A 25,679-nucleotide genomic window follows, 5' to 3' on the forward strand; every position below is an offset into this window, starting at 1 on the left:
GAGGGGTAGGTTTGGAACGTCCACTGTTCTCACAGTAGAACGGGTAGCGCCAGTGTCCAACAGAAAAGTGACATCATTTCCGTCAACCTTTCCTTTAATGTATGGTCCGGACTGGTCTACCGGCAAGGAGGCGCCAAGTACGCACTCCTCGTCCTCCCCTCTCAGGCCCCGTCAGTACTGGTCATCACAAAGGAAGGTATCATTTAACAAATACTGCGAAGTTGCTGCATTTCTGTTCTCATTGCTTTCCCAGACTTCTATCTCATTACCCTCTGTGCCTTTTCCCTTATGTTCTTGCTTTGGAGCTCGGGGCACCTGAACCGTTTTTACCTGTGGTTGAGTCTTTCTTGGTCTTTCTTTCTGCGTCTGTGGAGTTAAATCAGGTGTTTTGGGGTTATCGTCAGGCAAATAAGGACACTCGTTACGCCAGTGTCCAATTTCTCCGCATTCATGACAGGGAAATTTCTTCATAGCCTCTTCCCTGTTCATTTTGGGCCGGGGCTTACCTCCTCCCCCACCCCCAGGACCTTGGTTCTGAGTGTTTTTGACCATATTACTCAACTGTTTTTCCTGCTGTTCTGCGAGCTTCACTTGAGCCCACATGACCTTTTCCTTGAGAGCCTTTTTCTTCTCTGCCATCTCGTCCTCGCAGTACTTTGCGTACCGCAGGACCTCGTCTATCTTTTTGGAGTGCCAACAAATTTTGTTATCTTTTATCCACTGACAAATTTCAGGCCTTAAACCGTTTACAAACCTGTAAATAAAATGCGTCATATCCTTCATCTCGATGTTATCTATACCACTGTATGTTTTAAACACCTGCAACAGCCTTTCATAATAGGAGTGCACTGTCTCATCTCTCTCCTGCGTAGTCCTATCTATCCTGGTCCAATCCGTTTCCTTTGTGGGCACCTTATTTTTCAAATGCAGCATTACTTGTTTGTATTTTTTCATCACTTCAATCGACAGCTCCCCTGTGTTAGAGTCCCTCGGGTACTCCTCACTAGGCCAGCCTATGGCTATTTTACACTCGGTCCATAGATCTACCGGGACCACAATGTCGAAAAATCCATCCAGGTCTTTCCACAAGCATTTTTGCACCTTTACGAACCTTTCCACCTGCCGGTACCAGTCGACTGGCTTTTCGCGCAGTTTCGGGAAATCATTAGTAAAGGGCACAATATCCTGTCTGGACCAGGGAACGTGCACATACCTCCCACCTGGTACTTCACGCATGGGACATAACGTTTCGGGCTTGTCTACTTCTCTCAAAGGGAACTCAGGGGTCGAATGTCTAGATCGAGCCTCATCTTTCTTTCGTGCCCACCTGCTTTTCCATTTTTCCACGTCTCCCCATTTTTGCAAAATTGCTAGCAACTCTTTAATCTGCAACTTCTTCCCTGACACATTCAAGTTCTCTATATCTTTGTCTGAGAATTCAGCTCTATAGGGTTTTTGCAAGGGCTTGGATCTTGAAATATCTACCCCCATACTAGCTGCGGTGTCTGTCAGCTTTTCGTGGAGCACTCTGGTACTTCTGGTAAGGCTTTTACACATAAACAGCAACTCTTCTTCAGAGTAGGTATTTAATCTGTCTAATCCCACATTTCCTGCCATTAATTCCTCTATTTCTACCCTCAGTTTGTAGAGGTCTAAAGGTTTCGTTTGCGGAGTCTGTTTTTCTAATTCACGACTCCAATTTTCAATTTCCTCCGGAGTTACCAAAGAAACACTCCTAGTACCTGACGTTGATTCTAATTTAATTTCTTTCGCGTTAAAAGGATTATGCCTCTTCTGCACTCCCTTCCTGGTCTGTTTATTTGGCAGGTCCAAGAACACAACTTCGGACTCGCACTCACTGGACTGATCGTCTATCAGTAGGGGCTCCTGCCTCGGTGGGGCCATGATTGGGTTCATAACTGGAGGGTTTGGACTCCCTTGATTATTCCCATACAACGGAACCACTGGTCCGATTGTTACCGGAATAGACAAAGCCTCAGGACTGGCATTTAACTGGGAGATTTTCTGAATTATTTCTGTCCTCTGTCTAGCTATGGCCTCTTGCTCCCTTTCATCTAGTACTCTTCCTAATGTTCGGTCAGGTATCATCTGTGGGGTCAGGTGAGGGGTAAAACTCGGGGCAGTAGGATGCGTTTCACTTGGTCCTCCACCATAATTTGGTTTTGGGAACAAAGTTCCTGTGCCAAATGACCTGCGCTCTTCCCCATATGGAGGCTGCAAAAAGGGCATTCCTGAACTTAATGGCTTTTCTTCGTTTTCATAAAGAGGTCTGGGGAAAATGGCTCTTTCACGGGAATATTTTTCCTCCGGGCTCACGGGCATTCTAGGATATATATCTCGTACCTCCGCGGGTCCGGGATTCTCAAAATAGGGCAGTACCTGGCCACCTCCCCCCCTACTTAGGGATCTGTCCTCCTCCTTGATAGACGGACGCTGGGGATTCTCTCCTGTACTGGAAGGTCGGGCTCCCTCATTATAAGGGGGCGGGCTTTGCGTAAAAATGTCATCTAATAATTCATCGTCTGACTCCCCAGGCGCTCCCCAATGTTTACTCTTTTCTGTCCTTTTCTCTCCCGCAGAAGGGGTACCCGCTGGCATCATGGGAAACAGACCCTCAACAATCATGCTCTGTCTCCACTGTTTCATCCTTTTATCCCTGGTCTCTTGTTTCAGCCTTGGGTACCACTTGGTCAGACCTTTGTCCAACCGGGGTTTCTCTCTTTCAAAAGCCTCAATCTCCCATTCCTCTAATGCCTCATACTGCGTTAGTCTCGGTCTGGGATGTAATTCATTCATTCGGGTTCTCAAATTAAATAAAATCCTACCATTGAAAGTACCGTCTAACGGAAAAGCCAATATCCCGTCATCTTTTGTGTACTTTACCCAATTTTCCAACCACACACAGGTATTGTACCCTCGGTCAAACATCATGAACGAGGCAGGAGTATTCGGTGGCGGGACAATAACGCCCTGTCTGGACTTAATCGGTTTGTCCGTTTTGAAATAATTCTTTACCCTATTTACAAGGGACATTTTTCTCTTAGTTCCGTACATAATATCGTATCTCTTGGCTTTCCACTGATCCCTTTCAAACCCTTGGCTTCTTGGATCGGGTCTAGTCTCTGGACAATACGAGTGCCACATACGATTTCTACGCTTAACTCTGTTTACAAAGTTACCTCCAATCAGAACGTGTCTTGCAATTCTGTGCGACCAATGGGGTGCACGCGTTCAAATAATTTCGACCAATGGGTGCGCGGCCCCTTCGTGAGACTGTCCTCACGCTCCGGCGCTTCACCCCTCCTTTACAATTCCAGCCCCGCTACTCGCCCGCTGCTTCTACCAATCCCAGCGCGGCACGGAGTGACGTCAGAGACGCTTCGCGGCTGACTCCCTCCCTTCACAAGGTAACGGAAACTTTCTTTCTTTCTAAAGTGCTTAGTGCTTGGTTATTTTACAACGAATACACATTCGCCACAGTGCTCAAGTGTCTAGACAGAGAAAGAATTAATTTACTGCAAGTAAAATACTTCCATTTACTTTTCACGCGCTGCGGGTAGATCTCTTCCGCCTACCCTTCACTCTAGCATCGGTGAACCTGTTATTCCCCTAAACTCATCCACTTCTCCGGGATATATCCGAGTCTAAGGTTTCCCAGCGGACCCCTCTGCTTTCACCCAAGCTCCGAGGAACCTGCTACTCTTCCGATGTGACCCTTACTAGGTTACGCCACTATGGGAATTTTGCCAATGAACCTCGTTACTGACATTTATTCACGCACGTATTCAAAAAACCCTAGTTAGTGCTTCCCGGTTATCCTAACCTGCACCTAACTTTTCCTTAAGCCTGCGACCTCAAGGCAATGGATTCTATTCACCACTTGCCTTTTCAATTTCCCGGGGAGTTCGGACAACAATGAACGAGACGGTTTACAAACGCATGGATTAATACATATAACAATATAAGAACAAGAATAACAATGATAAAACAATTCATGAATTTCAAAGCAGCGTATTCACAAGAGATTGATCAGGTCCCTCGGAACGGCCGCTCTTATAGCAGCATTAATATACTAGCAGCTACCGACTTAACTAGCCTAACTAATCCTGCCTAACCTTCAACTATTCCCTAACCATCCTCTGCTAGCCAGAAAAACTGATAGAGCGCGCGAGGTCACCCAACCAATAATTTCGCCGTTTCCGGCTTCGGGCCCATATATTTCAATTCACAATATACATTGATCCGGGTGACTTCACGGGCTGCTACCAATTTGTGTGAATTCCCTACTGTTATTACTCAGTGTACCCGACTTACCATCCACCGACACGGGTACCTATGACCACAACGGATCAGGGAGCTAGCTGTAAAAGGAAAGGCAGCAAAATACAAACTCAAAATGACATTCAATACTGTTGTAAATGACCACGGACAACTGGAAGTTTTAAAATCTTTATCTAAAGTTCGTTTTCTTCTAGCATGAGATTTACAAGAATAAGACAATCGATAATCAAGATAATGAAAAGTACATAACTATAGAGAAATAAAGTCAGGGTAATAATGGAAATACTAATATGCGATGCAACAGAAAACGCTATGCATTTAGGGCAATAGTTCTTTAGACAGTTTAAGTAAGGCCGTTCTAGACCATATCAGAAAATGACAAACTGCAATGCAAAATATGATTTCTAAAAGGTAGGGTAACATGGGAACACGTTATGAAAATATGCAAATGACTTTACGTTTCAATAATTTGCGGCAAAAGCATGGAAAAATCAACATATGCAAAGGTGTCTCTTTATTGAAGCAAAGACAGAAAAATAGAAAGGTGCAAGTTTAAAGATTTTAGAGCAGTATTTACCTAGAGTGGTGTGGAAACCAAACCCTGGCCACGGGTCAGTTAAGGACAGGAAACCCTCAAGGAAGGATACCCCTCAAAGGACAGCAGGTGCAGAATGGACACCCAGGACAGGACAGGATACCCTCGGATTAGGAATCAGGACAGGACCTCAGGACAGGACAGCAAACCCTCAGGACAGGACCGCTCAGGACAGGACCGCACCCGCAGTTTGGAAGCAACGCCTGCGCTCCACCCTCTCTGCAGCTATCGATCAAGACCCCGATTGGGTCAGCGAACTCCCAGCAAAGTACTTCGCCAGCACTTTAAGGTTCAGTAGAACCTTAGTCTATGGTCAATTTCGGACAGAGTGCTCCGCAGCTCTCTGTATCTTCAGTCACCTATTGAGTGCGATGGGTCAGTGACAGGTCAGCTAAACCAGACAAGTCGGACAATTTCCCTAGGTGAACCCAGGGTAGATATACAGTTTGGGGACGGTGTACCACCCCCCAATGTTGCAAAGTGTCAGAATCCCTCAATTTGGATTGGTCCTAAGATAGGATTTGGGTAACACACCAATCAGAACAGACTATTTGGAGGCCTTATTTACATCTCAGGGCACCGCCTAGCAAGATTGGGGTTCCCATGAGAAAATTGCGCAGAATACAGGCAAAGAATAAATTTTAGCAACATAATAGAACAATATCGTGATGCTGCGGGGCGAAGGTGCTGCTTCCCAGGGTGGCTTCTGGTATCAACCTTCTTTGGCAGCAATTCAATGCCAAGATGACTTCTGGCGAGTCTGCGCACAAGTACCCTCCAAGATGGCTTTCGGCTCAGTCAGACCCCCATTCCCCGCGGGACATGAAAAGTAAGCGAGAACAAATTAATACATAGAAATAACATTATGAAAACACATCACAGGGTTTGTACTTTCAACTTATCACTAAGAAATATACTTATGCAGTCTAAATGTTAGCTACATATATACGAGTACAAGAGCAGTGGCACGAGCAGTACCACGTTACTGGCAAAGCTATGCATTACGCATGCGCAACTATTTCCCTCCAAACCTGCAAACACATCAGGACACGTGAGTGTGACTGACGCATGCGCAGACACTTATTTTAAGCAGCGGCCATTTTTATTGACTCAAATAGGTCGTTTTAGTAAAACACATAGGCAAGCTTCGTGGACCTTGTTTTAAACATAAAATAAACGTTAGTAAGACGTACAACTTATTACGTTATTACACATGAACGAGGTTCATGACAAAACCAAGTCGCAAATGCGAAGCTTTGCTTCATCACAAGGTACAACTAAAGCAACAGTTAAATAAAATACAAGAACGGGTATATTAAAATTAATTACGAGTTCAAGGCTATCTGCTCAAATGCGCTGCTGATCTAAGCGCTATGCTAGAATTTGCGTCTTGCCTGGTCAAAGGTCCTACTTACGCTTCCAGCCCGCATTAAATACCTTTGTGTGTTCTCGTCGCCTAGCACGCTGCCCTGAATGGCGCTGCCATGCTAAATTACACCCAAGATGGCACTACCTAAATTACAAGCAAGGGAAGAAGGACCTGCGAAATGCGGTGATAGCCGATTATGGAGCAAGTGAGGGGCGCTAAAAACAAGGTACAACTAAAGCAACAGTTAAATAAAATACAAGAACGGGTATATTAAAATTAATCACGAGTTCAAGGCTATCTGCTTAAATGCGCCGCTGATCTAAGCGCTATGCTAGAATTTGCGTCTTGCCTGGTCAAAGGTCCTACTTACGCTTCCAGCCCGCTTTAAATACCTTTGTGTGTTCTCGCCGCCTAGCACGCTGCCCTGAATGGCGCTGCCGTGCTAAATTACACCCAAGATGGCACTACCTAAATTACAAGCAAGGGAAGAAGGACCCGCGAAATGTGGTGATAGCCGATTATGGAGCAAGTGAGGGGCGCCAAAACAAGGTACAACTAAAGCAACAGTTAAATAAAATACAAGAACGGGTATATTAAAATTAATCACGAGTTCAAGGCTATCTGCTTAAATGCGCTGCTGATCTAAGCGCTATGCTAGAATTTGCGTCTTGCCTGGTCAAAGGTCCTACTTACGCTTCCAGTCCGCTTTAAATACCTTTGTGTGTTCTCGCCGCCTAGCACTCTGCCCTGAATGGCGCTGCCGTGCTAAATTACACCCAAGATGGCGCTACCTAAATTACAAGCAAGGGAAGAAGGACCCGCGAAATTCGTGATAGACGATTATGGAGCAAGTGAGGGGCGCTAAAAACAAGGTACAACTAAAGCAACAGTTAAATAAAATACAAAAACGGGTATATTAAAATTAATCACGAGTTCAAGGCTATCTGCTTAAATGCGCTGCTGATCTAAGCGCTATGCTAGAATTTGCGTCTTGCCTGGTCAAAGGTCCTACTTACTCTTCCAGCCCGCTTTAAATACCTTTGTGTGTTCTCGCCGCCTAGCACGCTGCCCTGAATGGCGCTGCCGTGCTAAATTACACCCAAGATGGCGCTACCTAAATTACAAGCAAGGGAAGAAGGACCCGCGAAATGCGGTGATAGCCGATTATGGAGCAAGTGAGGGGCGCTAAAAACAAGGTACAACTAAAGCAACAGTTAAATAAAATAGAAGAACGGGTATATTAAAATTAATCACGACTTCAAGGCTATCTGCTTATCCGCTGCTGATCTAAGCGCTATGCTAGAATTTGCGTCTTGCCTGGTCAAAGCTTTGATGTTGCTCTCGGCCCGGGATTGCTCCAAACTTTTTTCGGGAGGAGCCCGCGATGATTACCGGGTACCCTGAGGTGTTTAGAGACAAAATTCATACAAACATCGGTGAGAGGGGTTCCGGTGACTGTTTGGGCTGTCTGGGCTGCCGCGCCTTATTGTATCGGCATTATTTGGCGTTACCTGCACCGCAGCGTAAAAGGGAAGAAATCTGCAAACCTGTAAACTGTGGTTGGCTGGTGCACTGAGCGGATCTTAGCGTGCACGAACTCCTTTTGAGTCCACTGAGTCCACGAGACGCGTGGTGTTGTGCTCTTCACGACACGAGAGACTTGGGCTTTGGTGATAGAGCAGAACAAGTAGCTTGCCGGTATTTGCCAGGATTTGCTTCACGCTATAACTGTTTCTTTTCAGCGGTTATACTGGCAGCGCTTATAGACTGGACTACATTTCCCATCATCCATCATGTCCTGCTGCCCTGTTGCCTCGCTGCTATACCTTACTTTTTCTGCCTAATTACAAGAGTGTAACAACTAATGGCGTGCTGACAAGTGGTACTAAGTCATCAACCTGCGGAGTGGGTCCTAGGCACTGGATGCTCTGAGACAAAAAGCCCATTGGTGAGAGGGGATCCGGAACTGCTCGCGGCATACAACACATGGCACACGGTATGCAGCTTCATATCGATATTGCTGGAATTCACTGTGCCAGGTTTAACTGCAAATAGATCGGTAACCCGTAAGCTGCGGCAGCCGCGGACCCCTTAATGAATCCTTTCCTGAACATAGAGACTCTTCTCGTGGGGTGACAACGACTCAAGAGACTTGGGCCATTTTTTGTATGGAACTCACCTTTGGCTTGATAGCGGCTCTTTCCTAGCAGGCAGTTACATTGGCAGCAATTGTGAGTTTGGAACTGGAATCCATCTCCCATCCTGCCTCACTGTCTTGCCACTATGCTTTACTTTTGGGTGGCTAATTACAAGGTGGAATTAAAACCAAAAGGTGTGACAAGCGTGCTGACAAGCAGGGACTAAGCTTTATCTCTGCAGCCATTGCTCTGTTGCTTACATCCGGCAACCATCTTCTACTTCTAAAAACTTAGTTTAAAGCTGCAGTCGTTGATGGGCAAATTAACAAACGCACGTGCTAAGGCAAGAGCCCGGCATCTCCAGGCTAAGGAGGAGGCCGCACTTGCTAAAATGGCCGGGCAATTGGAAGGCAGGGCGGAGGCCTCTTTTGTGAGCTCTGAGGGAGAGACTGATGTGACTGTAGAGTCTCCCTTAGATACTTTGGGGGGCACTCCACTACTGGAAAATCTTCAAACTGATTCTAGTCAACTTGATTCTGTGCCAGCAGTGGATACCGGAGTACAGCTGAAGGTGACATCCATTAATAAACCTTTAAAGCAGTTCCCACTGTTTGAGCCTAGAAACAATCAGTCCGTGTTGAGCTGTCCTTTTTCCACCCGGTCCACCTCTGGTTTAGCTCGCCCTAAATACCTCAGCATGGCTCCTGGTGCAGCAGTAGTCAGTGATTTAGAGGATGGAGCTGATAACCAGGTGGGTCAGGCCGCAGGTGTTGAAAAGTGAGATGGGATGGAACAAGTAGATTTGGCAAGCCGCATCCTTTCCATAGACACTGAGACTATTAGGGCAACGGGCTTTGATACATTGAAACTATCAGTTAAGGACATGCTTAACCTGATATTGGGTGAGATCCGTGAAGTTAAACAATCTCAGAAGACAGAGCTTGCTCAGATTCAAAACCGGCTGGACAAAATTGAAGATATTATCTCTTCGTTTTCAACTCGGTTTCAGGAGGTTGAAGCCAGAATTTCAAGTTTAGAAGATGACATTCCCAGACTTCAAAAGGACGTTAAAGATGTCTATAAGTCTTCTAAAGCCCTGGAATCCAAGCTTGATGAGTTGGAGAATTATAATCGTAGATCTAATCTACGAATAGTAGGGGTTCCAGAGCGAATTGAGGGTTCGGACATGGTTCAATGGGTCACTGCTTTTATACTACACTAAGTTATTCCGGAATTTAAAGGTGATTTGACAATCACCCGAGCTCATCGTGTGCCCGCTCAGCCATTTCCGAATGCCTCTTTTCCACGTACCATTCTGGTTAATTTTGCTGACTTCCGGATTAAAGAGACATTTCTGTCAAGGGCCATAAAACAGGGCCAATTTGCAGCAAATGCTACAACAAAATGTCGGATTTTTTCCGACATGTCCGCAGCTGCTGCAAAACGCAGAAAAGAATTTGTAAAAAATGCTGCACCTGTTTAAAGCTAAAGGGGCACAAGCCTCTATAGCACAACAGTTGAAGTTAAAGGTGCTGATTAAAGGCAAATTTCATTTGTTAACGGATATTGATGCAGCTAATGATCTGCTTAGCCAAATGACACCTGAATAGATGTATATCCTTTGTTCATTATTTCTCTGTTGGGATTTTTTCTTACAAATGACTGTTATAAATTTACTATAGATCTGATGGATCTGGTGGAGGAGTGAGGGAGCGGGAGGGGGAGGGCTTGGTAGGACACGGGGTGTTATTCCAAGACACCTCTATGGTAGGGGGTAAGACCCAGTGGCAAGCGTGGTGGGGAGTAGTAGTAGGAGGGCCACGGGTGAAGGGGGGGTGGGGGGAAAATATGGAAAAATTGAAGTTGTGCTCGGTAGGTCGGTAGCTGGTAAGAATTTACTTTTTTGGTATTCTGGCACATATTTTGGCATATGCATGTGTAAATTGGGATTGTTTGGGATCAAACTTTTATATTTATCTCTGCAATCAATTATGTATCATGTCGCTGAATATGGGGTTGAAACTGATATCTTTTAATGTGAATGGTCTGAATAACGCTAGAAAAATGCAAGCAATAGAGTCTTGGATTAGAACTGAAAATCCTACAGTGATTATGATTCCTGAGACTCATATTGCTGTTTCTAAAAAAGAGGATTTTGAGATGTTTAAAGCGTGGGACTCCTTCCGGGGGTTTTCATGTGCCATGGGTTCACCACGCGGTGTCGCTCTATTTTTGAATAAAAATTTAGAAATTGAAATAGTACAGTCTGAAAATGATCCCTTAGGTCGATGGTGCTGGGCCTCTTGTAAATTTAAAAATCATCGCTCTTTAATCACTTTTGTTTGTTTTTACGCTCCTATAGAGGATGATCCCCAGATTTATGATACCCTGTTTCAGTCTCTGTTATTAGTAGGTGGAGACATCATTATAGATGGCGACTTTAATATACTTATGAACCCTAACTTAGATTCTACCTCGTTATCCAAAAGACAGTCTAAGCCCAGATCTCTTAAGACTATCTTAAATTATATATCATTATTTGGATTGTGTGACCCATGGCGTGTGAGAAACCCTCGGAAAATGGAGTATACCTGCTGGTCTGGCAGGTTTAAATCTTCATCACGTATAGATTTTTTTCTATCTTCTAGACAGCTTAAATTTAGCTCCCAGAAATTTTACCATAATGGCTTTTCAGACCATGCCATGGTGGTGATTAATTTTGACTATGCAGAGTTAACGAATGTTCCGAAAAGATAGATGTTTAATAAAATTTATTTACAGGATTTGCAGTGGGTATCGGCATTAAAGGTAGAGATATCAAAATTCAATGATCGAAATTTAGGTACTGCCCCTCTTCATGTTATCTGGGATTCGTTAAAAGCCTTCGTACGGGGTATTCTTATTAGTAAAGATGCGACTGAGTGGTATGCCATAAAAAGTACTAGGAATTCTTTGCTTCAAAATATTCAAGATCTTACTTTAAGCCTTTATCACCAACCAAATTGTGCAGTAGTAAATCAATTGAGGGAAGCCAAACAAGCGTTGAGCGCTCATTATTATGAACAAAGTGAACTTGCCTTTCGAAAATAATCACAAAAGGTGTATGAAGAGAGTAATTTCTCAGGGAAATTTTTAGCTTGGCAAGTTAAAGAGCAGGCGGCCTCAAATATGATTAATTCTCTAAAATACCCTCTTACTCGCATTGATACATGTGATCAGGGTGAAATAAATTCTATTATTAGATTTGGAATTATTAGATCAATATGAAATTCCAAATCTATCTTTCGAAGATCAGCAGTCTATGTAGAAACCTTTTACTAAAGTAGAATTAGAAGAAGCTGTAAAAAATCTTCCATTAGGTAAAGCCTGTGGCCCCGATGACTTCCCTTCAGAATTTTTAAAGGTTTTTCTCAGTTCCTTCAGTGATCTTTTTTTATTACTATTGAATTCAATGCTGCAAGGAGGGCAAGTCCCGGAATCCTTTCATGAAGGCACAGTTGTTAGTTTTTAAAAAAAAGGGAAAGCATTTAATGATCCGAACTCTTACAGGCCCATCACTTTATTAAATTCAGATTATAAAATAACTACTTAACTGATCTCACTTCGTCTTAATAAGTATACGGCGGACTTGATCCATCCTGATCAAAACGGTTTTATAACAGGTAGACAATTATTTACTAATACACACTTTTTGGTTGAAGCATTAGATTATTTTGAAGCACGTAGGGAACAGGCATTGGTTCTACTTTTAGATGCAGAGAAAGCATTTGATTTAGTGGTTTGGGATACTCTTTTTTTATTTTAACTAAGTTTGCCATATCTCAACTTATCATTACTCTGATAAAAAATTTGTACGGGGGCGCTCGTGCAAACATAATTATTAATAAAGTATCAGTAGGCTCAATAGTAGTGCAACGTGGCACCAGGCAAGGCTGCCCTTTGTGTCCCATTCTTTTTGCTTTTTTTATTGAACCATTAACCATTGCTATTAGGAATTGCCCCCAGATCGCATCACCTGTTCCTTCCATTGCCAAAATTAAACTTTATGCAGACGATATTATGTCAAATATTAAACCTGATTTGGAATCACAGACATATATTTTAAAAATTTTGGAAGAGTTCGAATCTCTGGGAGGATATCGAATCAACAAAAAAAAAGACCGAAATTTTGGTCTGTGCGGGTGCAGACCCAGTTTTACACAAAGATTTGCAAGGCTGTATCAATTTAAATCCAAAAAGATATTTGGGGATTCTGTTCACCTCCAATATTCTGGATTTATATACACTTAATTTTGTTCCGTTAATAAAAAAAGTTCAATCGATGTTTGCCCGTTGGGACCCTCTGCCTTTAACTATCCTAGGCCGCATTAATTTAATTAAAATGTCAATTCTCCCTCTTTTTAATTTTTTATTTGCATCAATGCCAGTCTATTTGCCGGGTACTTTTTTCTCCAAAATAGAATCGATGTTTTCTAAATTTATCTGGGCGAAAAAGACTCCCAGATCAGACATACGGACTTTAACGGCAGAAACTGAATATGGCGGTCTTTCTTTACCAAATTTGAAAGATTATTACTATGCCTATTTTGCGCAGTATTTAGAGAGATTTAAGAAGATAAACTCAACAACTGGGTTTTTTATAAAAAAAAAATTTGGTTTGATATGCTCAGAAATTCAAATTCCTTCACCTCTGTATGTCCCAAAATCACCCAAATTTGTGCGATATAAGATCTTAAACTGTTTTTTTAAGCGGCGGGACGCGATGCTTAAGAGATACTCTCTTCCTCCCTTTCATTTATTAACTCCTCTATCTGGCGTGTTTTCATTCTTAAAGATTAAAATAGACTTCATTGTTATAGTAAACTGGGGCCGGGTAGGCTTTAAAACATTAGCCGATTTTCTGGTCAATGGAACCTGGCTCACTCCTAACGAGATGTTAAGTAGGAACCCTGGCAATTTTTTGTTAATTGGCTCCTATATTAACTTAATTCATCCTATGTTGGTGCAATTAGATCCAGGTACCATTTTGAACTCCACTCCTAATCTCGTATTAGATCTTTTTGTTAATAATGTGGTAAAGAAACCTGGAGCATGGAAACAGTGTCTGACGCAAAGCCGGGAGGAAGAGTTGACCTCTAAAGCTATTTGTAAATTTGATAGTTTCATCAGAAATATGGAAAACCATTGATCAGTTTAATTTCTGTACTCTGAGGGGTGCTAATTGGCGTCGAATGGTGTATTTCAGCAAATGGCTATTATATCGTACACCAGTGATAGTTGCTAAAATGTATAATAGTGCGTTGGCCATATGCTGCAGACATTGTAATTGTGATCAAGCCAATTGGTCACATATTATGGTGTTTTGCACCAAAATTAAGCAGTTTTGGGAAGAGATTATTGGTTTCTTACAAACTTACTGTAGGTTATCAGTTCCGTGGAAAACAACAATGTTATTGTTTGGATATGATCCTGATTGTACATTCCCAAGTAATTTAGCCAAACTCATTTTTATTATAATGGCTGTGGCCAGATCTTTATTATTGCAGAACTGGCTCTCAATACAAGTTCCGACATTGCAGGAATGGCTGGACAAAATGAAAAGGGTTAGGAAAAGCGAATTGCAATATGGATATAGTACTACATTCTGGATTAGGCTTCCCACGTAATTGTGCGTGATTAGGAGTAATTTTGTAGTAATTGCGAGTAATTATGCTAAAGAGAATTGCGCCACTTACACTCACCCCTACTTAAAGTTTGCTCTTCCCCTTACAAGAAACTACAGAGGCTTTCCTCAATTACTGTCCAGTGAATGCATTCACACTCTGACTGATAATTATTGAAGTGTTCCACCTTAACTCTGCTGCTTTGATGAACGGCCAGCATTCTGTTAACCAGTTCTATCTCGGTCAAGAGTGCAGGGTCCACTGCAACCCCCTTTTGCCTGTAGGATTAAACACTATTAATGTTGGTCAGACTGAGGAATGATGTTTTGATGAAATGATGAGCATTGTCACATTACTACTGAAGTTCTAGATTTGCACACAGTAGATGAAAGTCTCTAGACACTATTTTTGCTGACAGTTCTAAATTATATTGTTAAACACTTGCCAATTGGCATCTATATGTATGGAATTAGGTATCGTATACAGTGACTAGTGTTATTTGGTACCCCAATTACAATGCTGTGCAGAAGCAGATGTTTGATGTTAGTCTTTTACTTAAAGCTTGCCTGGCTTGTAAAAGCACTTTAAGCTGTATTTTTGGTGATTGTGCAACAAGGACCTCTACTGTCAGATATATCACCAGCTCCTCAATAAACCTAAAGGTTGATCTGAGAATTTAGCAAACATGAAGAAAAATATGTAACAAACGACTTCTATACAATTTAATTACAAGGGCGTGCTCTGGTTTTGTGTTACAGATCCTCCCAGGACACCACACATAAATGCTGAGGATGCAACAGGTATTAATCTGAACGTTGTTTTATTGACAATCTTCACAAGTGTCAGTCACCAGCCAGGACATTAATGTGAGGACATGAATAATATTTACCACACCCTGTCATTGTTCACATCAAAATGTTAAATTCCAAAGACGGTCTGTCTATTGGCTACAGTATTCTGAACTCTGGCCCCCAGGACTTGCTAACCTCATACATTTCAGAAACTGGTAATAAAATCACCAGAAACAGCAGCTATGAAACCGATTAGCAGTGGCAAAGCTAGTAGGGAAGCCAGGGTGGTGGGCGCCTGGCTTCCTTATAGGGTCCCGGTAGGTGCTGACGTCTGCCTCCTGAGGTCAGCCTAGTCGAAGATGTGTTCATTTTAATGCATTAACTGACGTCAATGTGGCACTGTTGCAGCTTGGCTCTCATCATGTAAATTTTTAGACATCAGAGCAAGGCTTGCTATGATGCCAGTGCATTCCAATGTCTTTGGAGATGTGTTGGCAATCACTGTGCACATAAATGTAGCAGCGGACTTGCAGTGGGGAGCCACAGTATGAAGATGCAACCCAGTCAGTGGAAGGGAGGAGAAATTGATTGAATCAGGATTAGAGCAGAGACAGCTTAATAGGAAAGGAAAGATCCATTAGAATAGTGGGGTGTTTTCTTGGTCTAACTGCATGACTGCATTCATGTCAGTGTATGCTCTGTGTCTGGAGGAAAGAGTAAGGGATGTGGAGAGAGAAAGCAAGTGCATCTGCTCATTCATGTCTTTGTATGTCTTGCATCTTGAAGGGCTCTCTGGCTTTTTCTTGCACTATGTTTACTCTTTCAATCTGTCTCATTTAGTCTCACTCGGTCTCACTAATTTACGCAGTCTCACTCATTCTACTCTGACCCACTCTGTCTCACTCAGTCCTGAAAATGCTCACTCTCACTGAATTGCTGTCTTACTGTGACTCAATCAGTCTCGTACACAGTAACACTCACTGTCATTCTCCCTCACTCACTCACATTAGTTCACACACATACTTGCTCTAATTTTCACTCATTCTCACTCACTCTGACTCACACCTTCACTCACTCTCTCTCACTTTAACTCTCACTCATAGTCACACTGACATGCTCACAGTGCTGGGATTCCACCAGCCACAAACAGTCTCCCTGATGGCTGGTGCAGGCACCTTCATGCTCCTAAGTCAGCAATCAGACAATGTCACTAGCTACCTCAGTTTGTTGTTGGACCCTCAGTGTGTCTGCATTTTTTTTTCATTATACCAAGAGTGCATACTTATTCATTCTTGGAACAATAAAAATGGACCAGAAAACAAGTAGGTTGTAGTGTGGTTGTAGAGCTGATAAATGAGAGCCGCCATTGATCCAGAGACAACTATACATCAAATTCTAGGGCCCAGCGTCTAATGCAAAAAATATTGCACTTGTGTTCAGAAATTATTGGGTCTGATAGTTATTGTCTGCTCAGAGTTATCTCCTCATAAACTGAGCATAACATGCAGATTTTGGTACTTTAGAAATAATCCATGGTAGTCAGACGATGACCCTTATTAACATCATAAATATTAGAAGAATGAGAGTGCGGTGTGTGTGTGTGTGCTCGTCCATCCTGCAGCACGGCAAGGGTTGTTTTGTTTAACAATCAACCTAGGGAACTCTTTTGAGTGTATTTACACTTCTTACCGACCTTTGCAGGGTATGATGAAATTGTCTTTACTTACACAGCATAAACTTCCTGGAAACAGAATCAACAATATGTTGTCCTCAAATCTGAGAACCGAAAATACAACATCTTGATAAAAATATATTTTCATATGGTAACTCACTGTTATTTATTACTTAAAATTAATTGATACCGACTGTACTGAGGTTGTCAGACAAATGTCTAATTGCATAGGATCACACTGGCTGATAGTGAATGAGCTGGTAATTAATGAGACCCCTCAAGCTTTTTATTAGCCTGAGGCATGTGCAGTCCAAAGGGTAAGCTCTAAAATGCTCTGCTGCAAGTGGTACAGCTTGTTAGCCAGTAACAAAGAGAGTATGATTGGGTACTAATGCTTTGCCACCTACAACCACCTATCGGAGATGGTCTACCGAAATGAGGAAGCAAGAAGCAGAAGTTGCTCAGTAGGAAATCCTCGCAGCAGTGGCAATGGGTCGTCCTCAGTGGAGGGTCTTGCTGAATCTCTCAACACACCCATTGGTTTATGGATGGTAGGGTGTGGAAATGTATAGTGGCACATTCCTTCCACGTAAGCTGCATGCATGCAGACATGAAGTTGGTGTCCCTGTTAGACACTCCTTCCTTGAGGAATCCTACTCTGGTGAAAATCCTAATTAGGGCCTTAGCCACTGCAGGTGCAGTTGCAGTGCTCAGAGGTATGGCCTGTGGGTAACTTGTGGCATGATCCACAAGTACCAGGATAAACCAGTTGCCAGAAGCTGTCTGGGGATCAATGGACCCAAGAAAGCCGATACCAACCCTCTCAAAGAAGGTGCTAACGACAGGCAAGTGATTATGGGGATCTTCCAGCTTCTCTCTGTCTTCCTGCTGGCCTGGCACGTCAAGCAAGTCCTGCAAAATGTATCTGAGGAAGCCTTCATCCGAGACCAATGGAAGTGAGGGACAAGTCTGGCAAAGGTCTTTTCCTACCCTAGATGTCCTGCCAGGGGTATCTCATGAGCCAGCCCCATGAAGAATACCCTGTAGCACTGGGGAACTACCAGTTCCTGTGTTGCCCAAGGCACAGGTGCCTTTGCTTAATTATACAGGAGGTTTCCCTCCAATACATGTGGTGACTGTCAAAGGCCTCACCGCTGCCTGGGATTCAGCCTGTTGCCTCATGGCCTCCAAGGTTGGGCACTCTTTCCGTGCCTAGTAAAACTCCGCCCTGGTGGGACCTCCCTCTACTTGCCATCCAGCAAGTTCAGGTAGGTCACAAAGGGAGACAATGTCTTCTCAAGTGGGCTTCGGCGCAACCTATTCTGGTGCCCCATCCACCCAGCTGGAAGACATTCGGGTGCTGGTTTCCCACGGCTGTTTCCCATCCCTCTCTTGGCAGCACGACTTTTTCATTACACACACCCACTCAGGTACTCCCAACATTTCCAGGTGTGACCTGATCTCCACTTTTTTTTCAAGGGAGTGTGCTCTAGGTCATTCCCTAACAAACAGCCTACAAGCATGGCAGGGCTCACTACAACTTTCAGAAAACCTACCTCCCCCCACTCAAATGGAACAAGGACCACTGGATAGTGACCCTCGCAATTGTCAGCTACTACATGGATTGGATAAAATTTGCTCTTGAGCCACAAGCTGATTCCTTACCATAGCCATGCTGAGTCCTGTGTCCTTCAGAGCCTCAACTCCTTGCCTATTAGTGGTGACCAATTGCCTATACGTTACAGTATTAGAAGCCAAATGGGCTTTAGGCAACTTCAATGGATCATTGATGACATCCCCAAGGCACTCAGTCTGGTGTAGTCCTCCAAATAATTTGCATAAAAAATCTATATAAGTATTCAAGATTCAATCAGTATTTAATCTCTTTCCATACATGGTATTCATTAATTTTTCGTGAATTATTCATGAATTTCCGATGCCGCGAATCAGCCAGGTTAAACCGGAAGTGTTCACTCGGCTTTGAAACAGAAGCCGGGAAAAAGCTAGGATCATTATTACAATGCGTTATTGTCTTCATTTTGTAGATGCTCCCCGATGAAGGGCGATGGCCCGAAATGCATTGGAGCAGAGTCTAATAATTTGCATTTTTTGAACTGGAATGCATCTTTGAACTGGAAACATTTCTCAGTTACTAAACATGTTGATATGAATGGAATATCACGTTCGAAAAATTAATGAATACCATGTATGGAAAGAGATTAAATACTGATTGAATCTTGAATACTTATATAGATTTTTTATGCGAATTATTTGGAGGAATACACCAGACTGAGTGCCTTGGGGATGTCATCAATGATCCATTGATCACACGCATTTTTCTATTCAAGTTATTCGCCCGAGGGTGATGGGCGATACCTAAGTGCACCTAAAAACTATCAACCTACCCACACGACAAGTGTAAAAGCAGTGCACGGCTCTTGATATATTTTAATTCTTTAGGCAACTTCCCCACATTACCCAGGGACACTAGATTAACTACACTGTCACCCTCCTGTTGGACCCGGCCCCACGGCGTGGTCCTAACCCTCCCCGCATAGCGGGCCCAGGACGACAACGGCCCTCCATCAGACCCCGGGTGCCCCTTGGCCCGACCTTACACGAACTACCAACGAGAGCAACCCCCCTGACACACCATCGCTCTCCTCCCCCGGAACATGGCGGGCCCAGCCCATCCCCAACCCTACCGGCCCGACTCCATCCTGGGCCCATCACGTTACGAACAAGAGGCCTCGTCCGACTAAATCTTGGACCATCACGTCCCGAGCACGTGGCCTCGGCCCCAGCCAAGGCCCCAGCGAAGCCCCGACATCGAGGCACTAAGATCCCCCCGGGTGGTAGAGTGGCCACTCAACGGATCCGGGAGGAGGGAAGTTTCGATGGCCCTCCAGTCGTCCCCGGACGCCTGGTATCGATCGCCCTCCAGCCTCCCTGGGCGCTGGCTCCACCCCCCTGCTGGGTGTCTGGACACCATCATCCCGGCCCCTCTGACCCGCAGGCGAGAGGCTCCGGACATCAAAGGAATCCAGTCCTATATCTGGGCCAGACCCGGAGTAGGATGGCAGTTGTATCCTGGAGTCGAGAGCCCTGCTGACGCTGTCGCGGCTGAGCCCGAGACGAACTCCCTTTTCCTGAAACCTGCAACCATCTTTGGAGCATGCTGGCGCTGCCGCGGTCCATCTTAGCTGAACCATCTTTGGAGCCTGCTGGCGCTGCCGCGGTCCATCTTAGCTGAACCATCTTTGGAGCCTGCTGGCGCTGCCGCTGTCCATCTTAGCTGAACCATCTTTGGAGCCTGCTGGCACTGCCGCGGTCCATCTTAGCTGAACCATCTCCGGAGCCTGCTGTCGCTGCTGCGGCCCAGATTCGCTGAACCATCTTTGGGGCCTGCTGGCGCTGCCGCGGCCTATCCTCTCGGAACCCCCCGGCTCGAGGATTGAGAGCTGTGCGCAGGGTATCCCTTCCGTCCTCAGGACAAAGACTATCCCGCTACCCTGTCCCCTATTTACGAGACTTTTCAGATCTCTCGATCTGCCTGTACCTGTTGCTGAAGACAAACAACCTTTTATTCTTGATAAAAGCCTAAAGAATTTATCCTCCTGTGTGGTATCCATTTGTAGTGGTGTGATTACTCTGCTGTACGAACCTAGGAGGGGACCCTCACCCAGGAGGCCCCTCGCTAACGCTCGGCTACTTCTCGACGGAGGGGTGGACCTAGGGGTGGTCAGTCAGACATCTTCTGCCTCCCCTGGGACCGCCTTTCTAACACCTCCCTTCCCCACTGACTGAGACAAACTCCTCCCCAATCAATACAATTGCCAACCCTGGAGTCTTACCTCATGTATGAGGCTGTGCCGTCTTTGAGACATTTGGGATCCCCCTTGTAATACCCATAATCATAGCACTCATAGCACTTGGAGGTTTTGTCCTGACTATTGTTGCACAAATTAGGAAAGGCACCCTTTCCTTTGAAAACGGTTTTGGGGGCCGTGTGGGAACTCCTTATTCTTATCTCCCTCTCTATCCGCTGGTGGGAACCCTGACCACCCTTTTGGAAGTCTCCCCCATATACCTTCTTGAACCACTGATGCTGACCCAAAGATCTGCCTCTTTGGCAAGCTTCCTGGGGTCAATCAGCTTTCTGTCAACTAGATGTTGGTGCAGCTCTGGAAAACAAACATCAAGCATGTGCTCCCTCATGATTAGGTTGTACATTTCAGTGAAATCATCTACCGCTGCCTCTCACCCAGCCCTTCATTGCCTTGCTGGAATAATCTAGGAAGTCTACCCAGGTCTGTGCGGAGTGTTTGTGCCTGCTCTTTAACCTCAGTCTACACCTGTCAAGGGACAACCCAAATATGTTGATAAGTATGGCCTTCATTTGAGTGTACCGTTTTATGGTCATCTACCTATAGTGTTCTGTCAGGAGTGTGCCCCTTCCCACTGGGGGCATGTACCTCCACATGCGACTCCCCCAGTATTCCTGAGGAACATTGAACCATTTCATAGGCTGAGAGCCTCTTATCAATGTCATTAGCCACCATATAACTGGGTACCAAATCCTTTTGGATTCACGCATTCCCTTCTCCATTGGACACTGCAGGTATGCTGCCACCAAAACTGCTGTACTGCAATAGCATGGCTTTGATGTCCAACTGCATGAGGCTCAGTGCATGGGCAATTTACTTTTCCTTCATGAGCAGCCTATTTTATTACAAAGTTTGCTCTTTTTCCAGCTTACCAAGCTCCAACTTTAGCTTTCTCTCGTCTCTCCTGTCTTCCAGCTCCCTGGAGAAAGGCCTCTGGATGACACACTACTACCTGCCCGGACTGGAATCTCCAATCCTGGAAGGATGTTGTTACCCTCCTCTAAAGGTAGCATTTCGAGACCCTCCTGTGCGTCTTAGTCCAATTCCTCCTCAACATCCATCTTCTCCTCCTCATTGTCTGTGTGGGCTTCGTGGGCCTCTGCCCATGCCTTTAAAGCCTTTTGGAGCTAAGCCTTCTTAATGCTAATCTTGGCAGGCAACCCCTTATCCTTGGCAAAACTCCTTGAGCTGGGCCCCTGTGTAGCTGTCCAGGTTGCCCAGCTCAAACTCAATCTTTGCAGGTGAAATCAAAAATCCGATAGGCAGGTTGAGAAAGGATATATTGGGAAAAACCAAAAATGCCAATCATGGAGAATTAACTTGAATTGGAACTGTAGTGTACACCACATTACTATATGGCGCTGCACAAATACAAGTCCTATTAACATTGCTGATCACCAGTGTTAAATATTGGGTTTCAGGTTGGCAGAGGTATGCACCATGTCCAAGCAGGAACCACAGTACTAGTCAAGGTAAGGCACAAACATACCCTAAATTAACCTGAGCTCACACCTGGGTAGCTTGACACAGAGCAGTCAGGCTTAACTTTAGAGACAATGTGTGAAGTATTTGTGCAACACTTAAAACAGTAGAAACACCAAACAAACAGACACCACACCTGGTTAGAAAATTAGAGCTTAATTTAATGAACAAAACAAACCTACATGATAAAACTCTAATAAGTAGAACCGGAGTTATGACTTTTTAAAAAATATCCTGAATTATAGTGCTTAAAAGCATAAAGCGCCAACTGGGGCTAGACCAGCTAAAATCCAAAAGTTCAAGCTGACCGCGATGCAGCCTGGATCAGATACTGGGACCAACCTTGCTCCTCTATGAAGTACCTTAGTTGTGTTGTCGGTGGAGCCAAGATGTGGGAAGCAAAGAGGCGAGGCACCATCATCAAACCACAGTATGAAGGGGATGCATCAGTTCTGATTCATGCAAAGATGCTTAGGAAATAGAGGTGATGTGCAATGCAGTTTGCAATGTACCCATTCCTCGAAGCAGCAGTGAGGCTTCATCACAAATGGAGATGTGCCAGGTCTGAGTGACACAATAAGTTGATGCGTGGATTTCTGCTGGAGTAGCACTTTATACCAACTTCCAAGGGTCCAGGACTGGGTTGGCACCAATTGTCAAGGTAAGACTTGCAGATAGCCGAGTACAGGTGCTGTAGCAAGGTGATTTGGAAGCCTTTGATGTCACTGAAACTTCAGAACAGGAGGCACGCCAGCAAGTCCTTTGAGTCACTCTGGTTTCAAGTGATGCAGGTCCAGTCCTTCTCACCCAGGCAAAAAGGCAGCAGGCAGGTAAGCACAGCTATAAAGCAGTTCTTCCAGAGCAGCAGTCTAGCAAAGTGGCAGTCCTTCAGCAGCACAGCAGTCCTTCTTCCCGGCAGAGTATCCACAGGTCCAGTGGTGTTCTGAGGCGGTAGGGTCAGAAGTCAAGTTCTTATACCCAGTGGTGCCTTTGAATTGGGGGCTACTTCCAAGATGGGCTTTGGAGTGCACAAAGGCTCTCACATCCTACCCTGGCTCCAGGCTCACTATAGGGGGTTAAGCTGTTGTTTGTGTGGGGATGGAACATAGCCCATTCAGGTGTAAGTGTGTGGTTGTGGTTAGCTCACTCCTAATAACAGGTGTGGCTAGCCAGATAAGAGTGGTGCTGCAGGTGCGGCCAGCACAGGTAAGAGTGGTGGGGTGGGGTGGTGAGGTGTGGGCAGGATGGGGTAGGGGCAAGTCGACAGACAACGGGATGGGCAAAATTAAATTAAAAAAGTAATAAAACCACTTATGTTGTGCTTGCCACATCGCCCATCCCGCCCCGCCTTGCCCCATGACCCCACTCCACCACTCTTACCTGTGACTGGCCCATCAGTCACATCTGAGCTCCCTTGTGTGTGGCTGATGGGAGGTAATGCAGAAATTCCATTGTCACCCACCCCAGATGTGTATTGGAACTAGCATAGTAGGAGCACTGGCGTGCTAGAACTGAGTACCCACATTGAGGGTCAGAGCACTTATTCTACTAGCATTAGCACTGCATCCAGGTTTAGAGCACACATAGCACAAAGAGCATGATTGCACTCCACCTGTGCGCCCATATCCAAATTTAGAGCACTCATTCTACTGGGAGCACTAGTGCACCGGCACTGAGAACCCACATTTAGGGGCAAATCACTCATACTACTAGCACTAGCACTCACATCCAGGTTTAGAGCACCCCTACCACGAGGAGCACTATTGCACTGAAACTGAGCTCTCGTATCCAAATTCAGAGCATGCATTCTACTGGGAGCACAAGTGCACCAGCACTGAGCACCCAAATACGTATTTAGAACAATCATACTGCTATGAGCACTAGTGCACTAGAGGGCTTACCTTGGTTAAACAGTGGGCCTTCAGATAATATTACATTTTAATTTCTGACCTTTGTGGGTTTAATTGAGGAACGTACATGGATCTACAAAAAGCAGGCACCATTGGAAAGTATGGCATTGCTGCAGCAAATAGCAAAGTGAACGGAGGCATGCTTTAGATAGTCATAGCCAGTGGCAACCACTCAGGGTTGATTTTCATTCCAGTCCATTGTTTGTTTACCACTGTGTCATTCTAGACAAAGACCTACCTTATGCAAATTTGTTGATCCTACTCCAATAAGAACACTCCAACAGAACTGACCGGTCAAGCACCCTCCAAACGGAAACACAAGCAACACCAGACTGGTTTTGTCCTGGAGTTCAACCAAAAAGACATCTTCATTCTAGCACAACTATTTGCCCATTTTGTGACAGTGAGTTGAGAGTGTAGTTGACCAACATTATAATTTCATCTCTTGAACTGAGTGGAATGCAGAGCTTTGCACTACAAATATTGCAAAATGTATGCATATCACGCAAAGTTGCTGTGGTTCAATTTTGAACAAAATCACAAGAACACAGGTTACTGATCTACAAAACTGATTCTGATGTGATCAGTGATGACCTTTGAGATGTCATCAGTGATGTCAACCATGATGTCATTGAACGTGTCAAAAGTGAATTAATATGTAGGTCATAAGCAGTGCATGGGGGGCACAAATTATGGTTAACTCAGTGAACTTTAGCTGGTGAATGTACGTTTTTTTGTGGTTAAAAAAAAAGGGTTTCACTCACATATATTATCTATAATAATAATGATAATATTAGCGATTTCTCCTGAGGCGGAAGCCGGGAGTAGGCCTGCACGATTTTTTTAATACTTTGAGTGTCACATATATTTTGCTGTTTTTATCTGCTTACCTATTCACTTGCCCAGGGCGCCCCCACGCTCTTCATCAAACCGCGCAGCGGAGTTTAACGCTGCGGCGGGACCCTGTCATTGCCGCCATTCACGCTGCCCACACCGGCCACGCCCCTTTTTGAGAGGCCACACCCCCCTCGCTATTACTTAAGACGCTGAATACAAGCGCCTCGCCGATAGCGATTTCTCCTGAGGCGGAAGCCGGGAGTAGGCCTGCATGATTTTTTAATACTTTGAGTGTCACATATATTTAGCTGTTTTTATCTGCTTACCTATTCACTTGCCCAGGGCGCCCCCACGCTCTTCATCAATCCGCGCAGCGGAGTTTAACGCTGCGGCGGGACCCTGTCATTGCCGCCATTCAGGCCGCCCACACAGGACACGCCCCTTTTTGAGAGGCCACGCCCCCCCCTCGCCATCTTCTTCCTCTATAAAACATGTGTATATTCCGGTCGCGCAGCGGGCGAGCACAGCGGGCGAGCACAGCGGGCGCATCAAATGCGTGCCAAAGGCGCGCCTAAGGCAAGCCCGTCTGCGCCCGTCCGCGCCCGACCGGGACACGGGGCACAACACCATGCGTGTCTACTTACATACACCTCTGAACAACTGTGCTCCCTCAAAAAGAGCTGGCCGCTGAATCCTGCAACACTGTCCTATGTTCAAAAGCTTGGCATTGCCTACCCTATATCCATCACGCCCGCTCCTCCCCCTCGTCCCACTACTGCCCTCCTTCTTAACACGAGATCAGCCGTCAAACACACAGACTGAAATATTTGACCTTTTGGATTCTATTTCCCCAGAACTTCTGTTCCTAACCGAAACCTGGTATAGATCTGACTCCTTGCCAAGCGTTTTAGCCTCCCTCCCGCCCCACTATTCCATGCTTCGCGTTGATCGACCTGAGAACAGAGCAGGAGGCGGGGTAGCCCTGATTGCTCGTAAGGATATTCTTTTTCAGACACTGACCTCGCCCACACTA

General features: G+C 44.9%; 1 protein-coding gene across 1 annotated transcript in view; it reads left to right on the top strand.

Annotated features, from left to right (window-relative positions):
* The window catches only part of LOC144770732 (sialic acid-binding Ig-like lectin 13), an 847,291-nt gene that overhangs the window by 652,264 nt on the left and 169,348 nt on the right, over positions 1-25,679 (top strand). Inside the window, exon 7 of the mRNA XM_078655470.1 lies at positions 14,826-14,884. Coding sequence (XP_078511596.1) covers positions 14,826-14,884 — 59 coding nt within the window. The remainder of the gene's footprint in view (positions 1-14,825; positions 14,885-25,679) is intronic.

Source organism: Lissotriton helveticus, chromosome 7 (assembly GCF_964261635.1).
Source record: "Lissotriton helveticus chromosome 7, aLisHel1.1, whole genome shotgun sequence".
NCBI classification, from domain to species: Eukaryota; Metazoa; Chordata; class Amphibia; order Caudata; family Salamandridae; genus Lissotriton; species Lissotriton helveticus.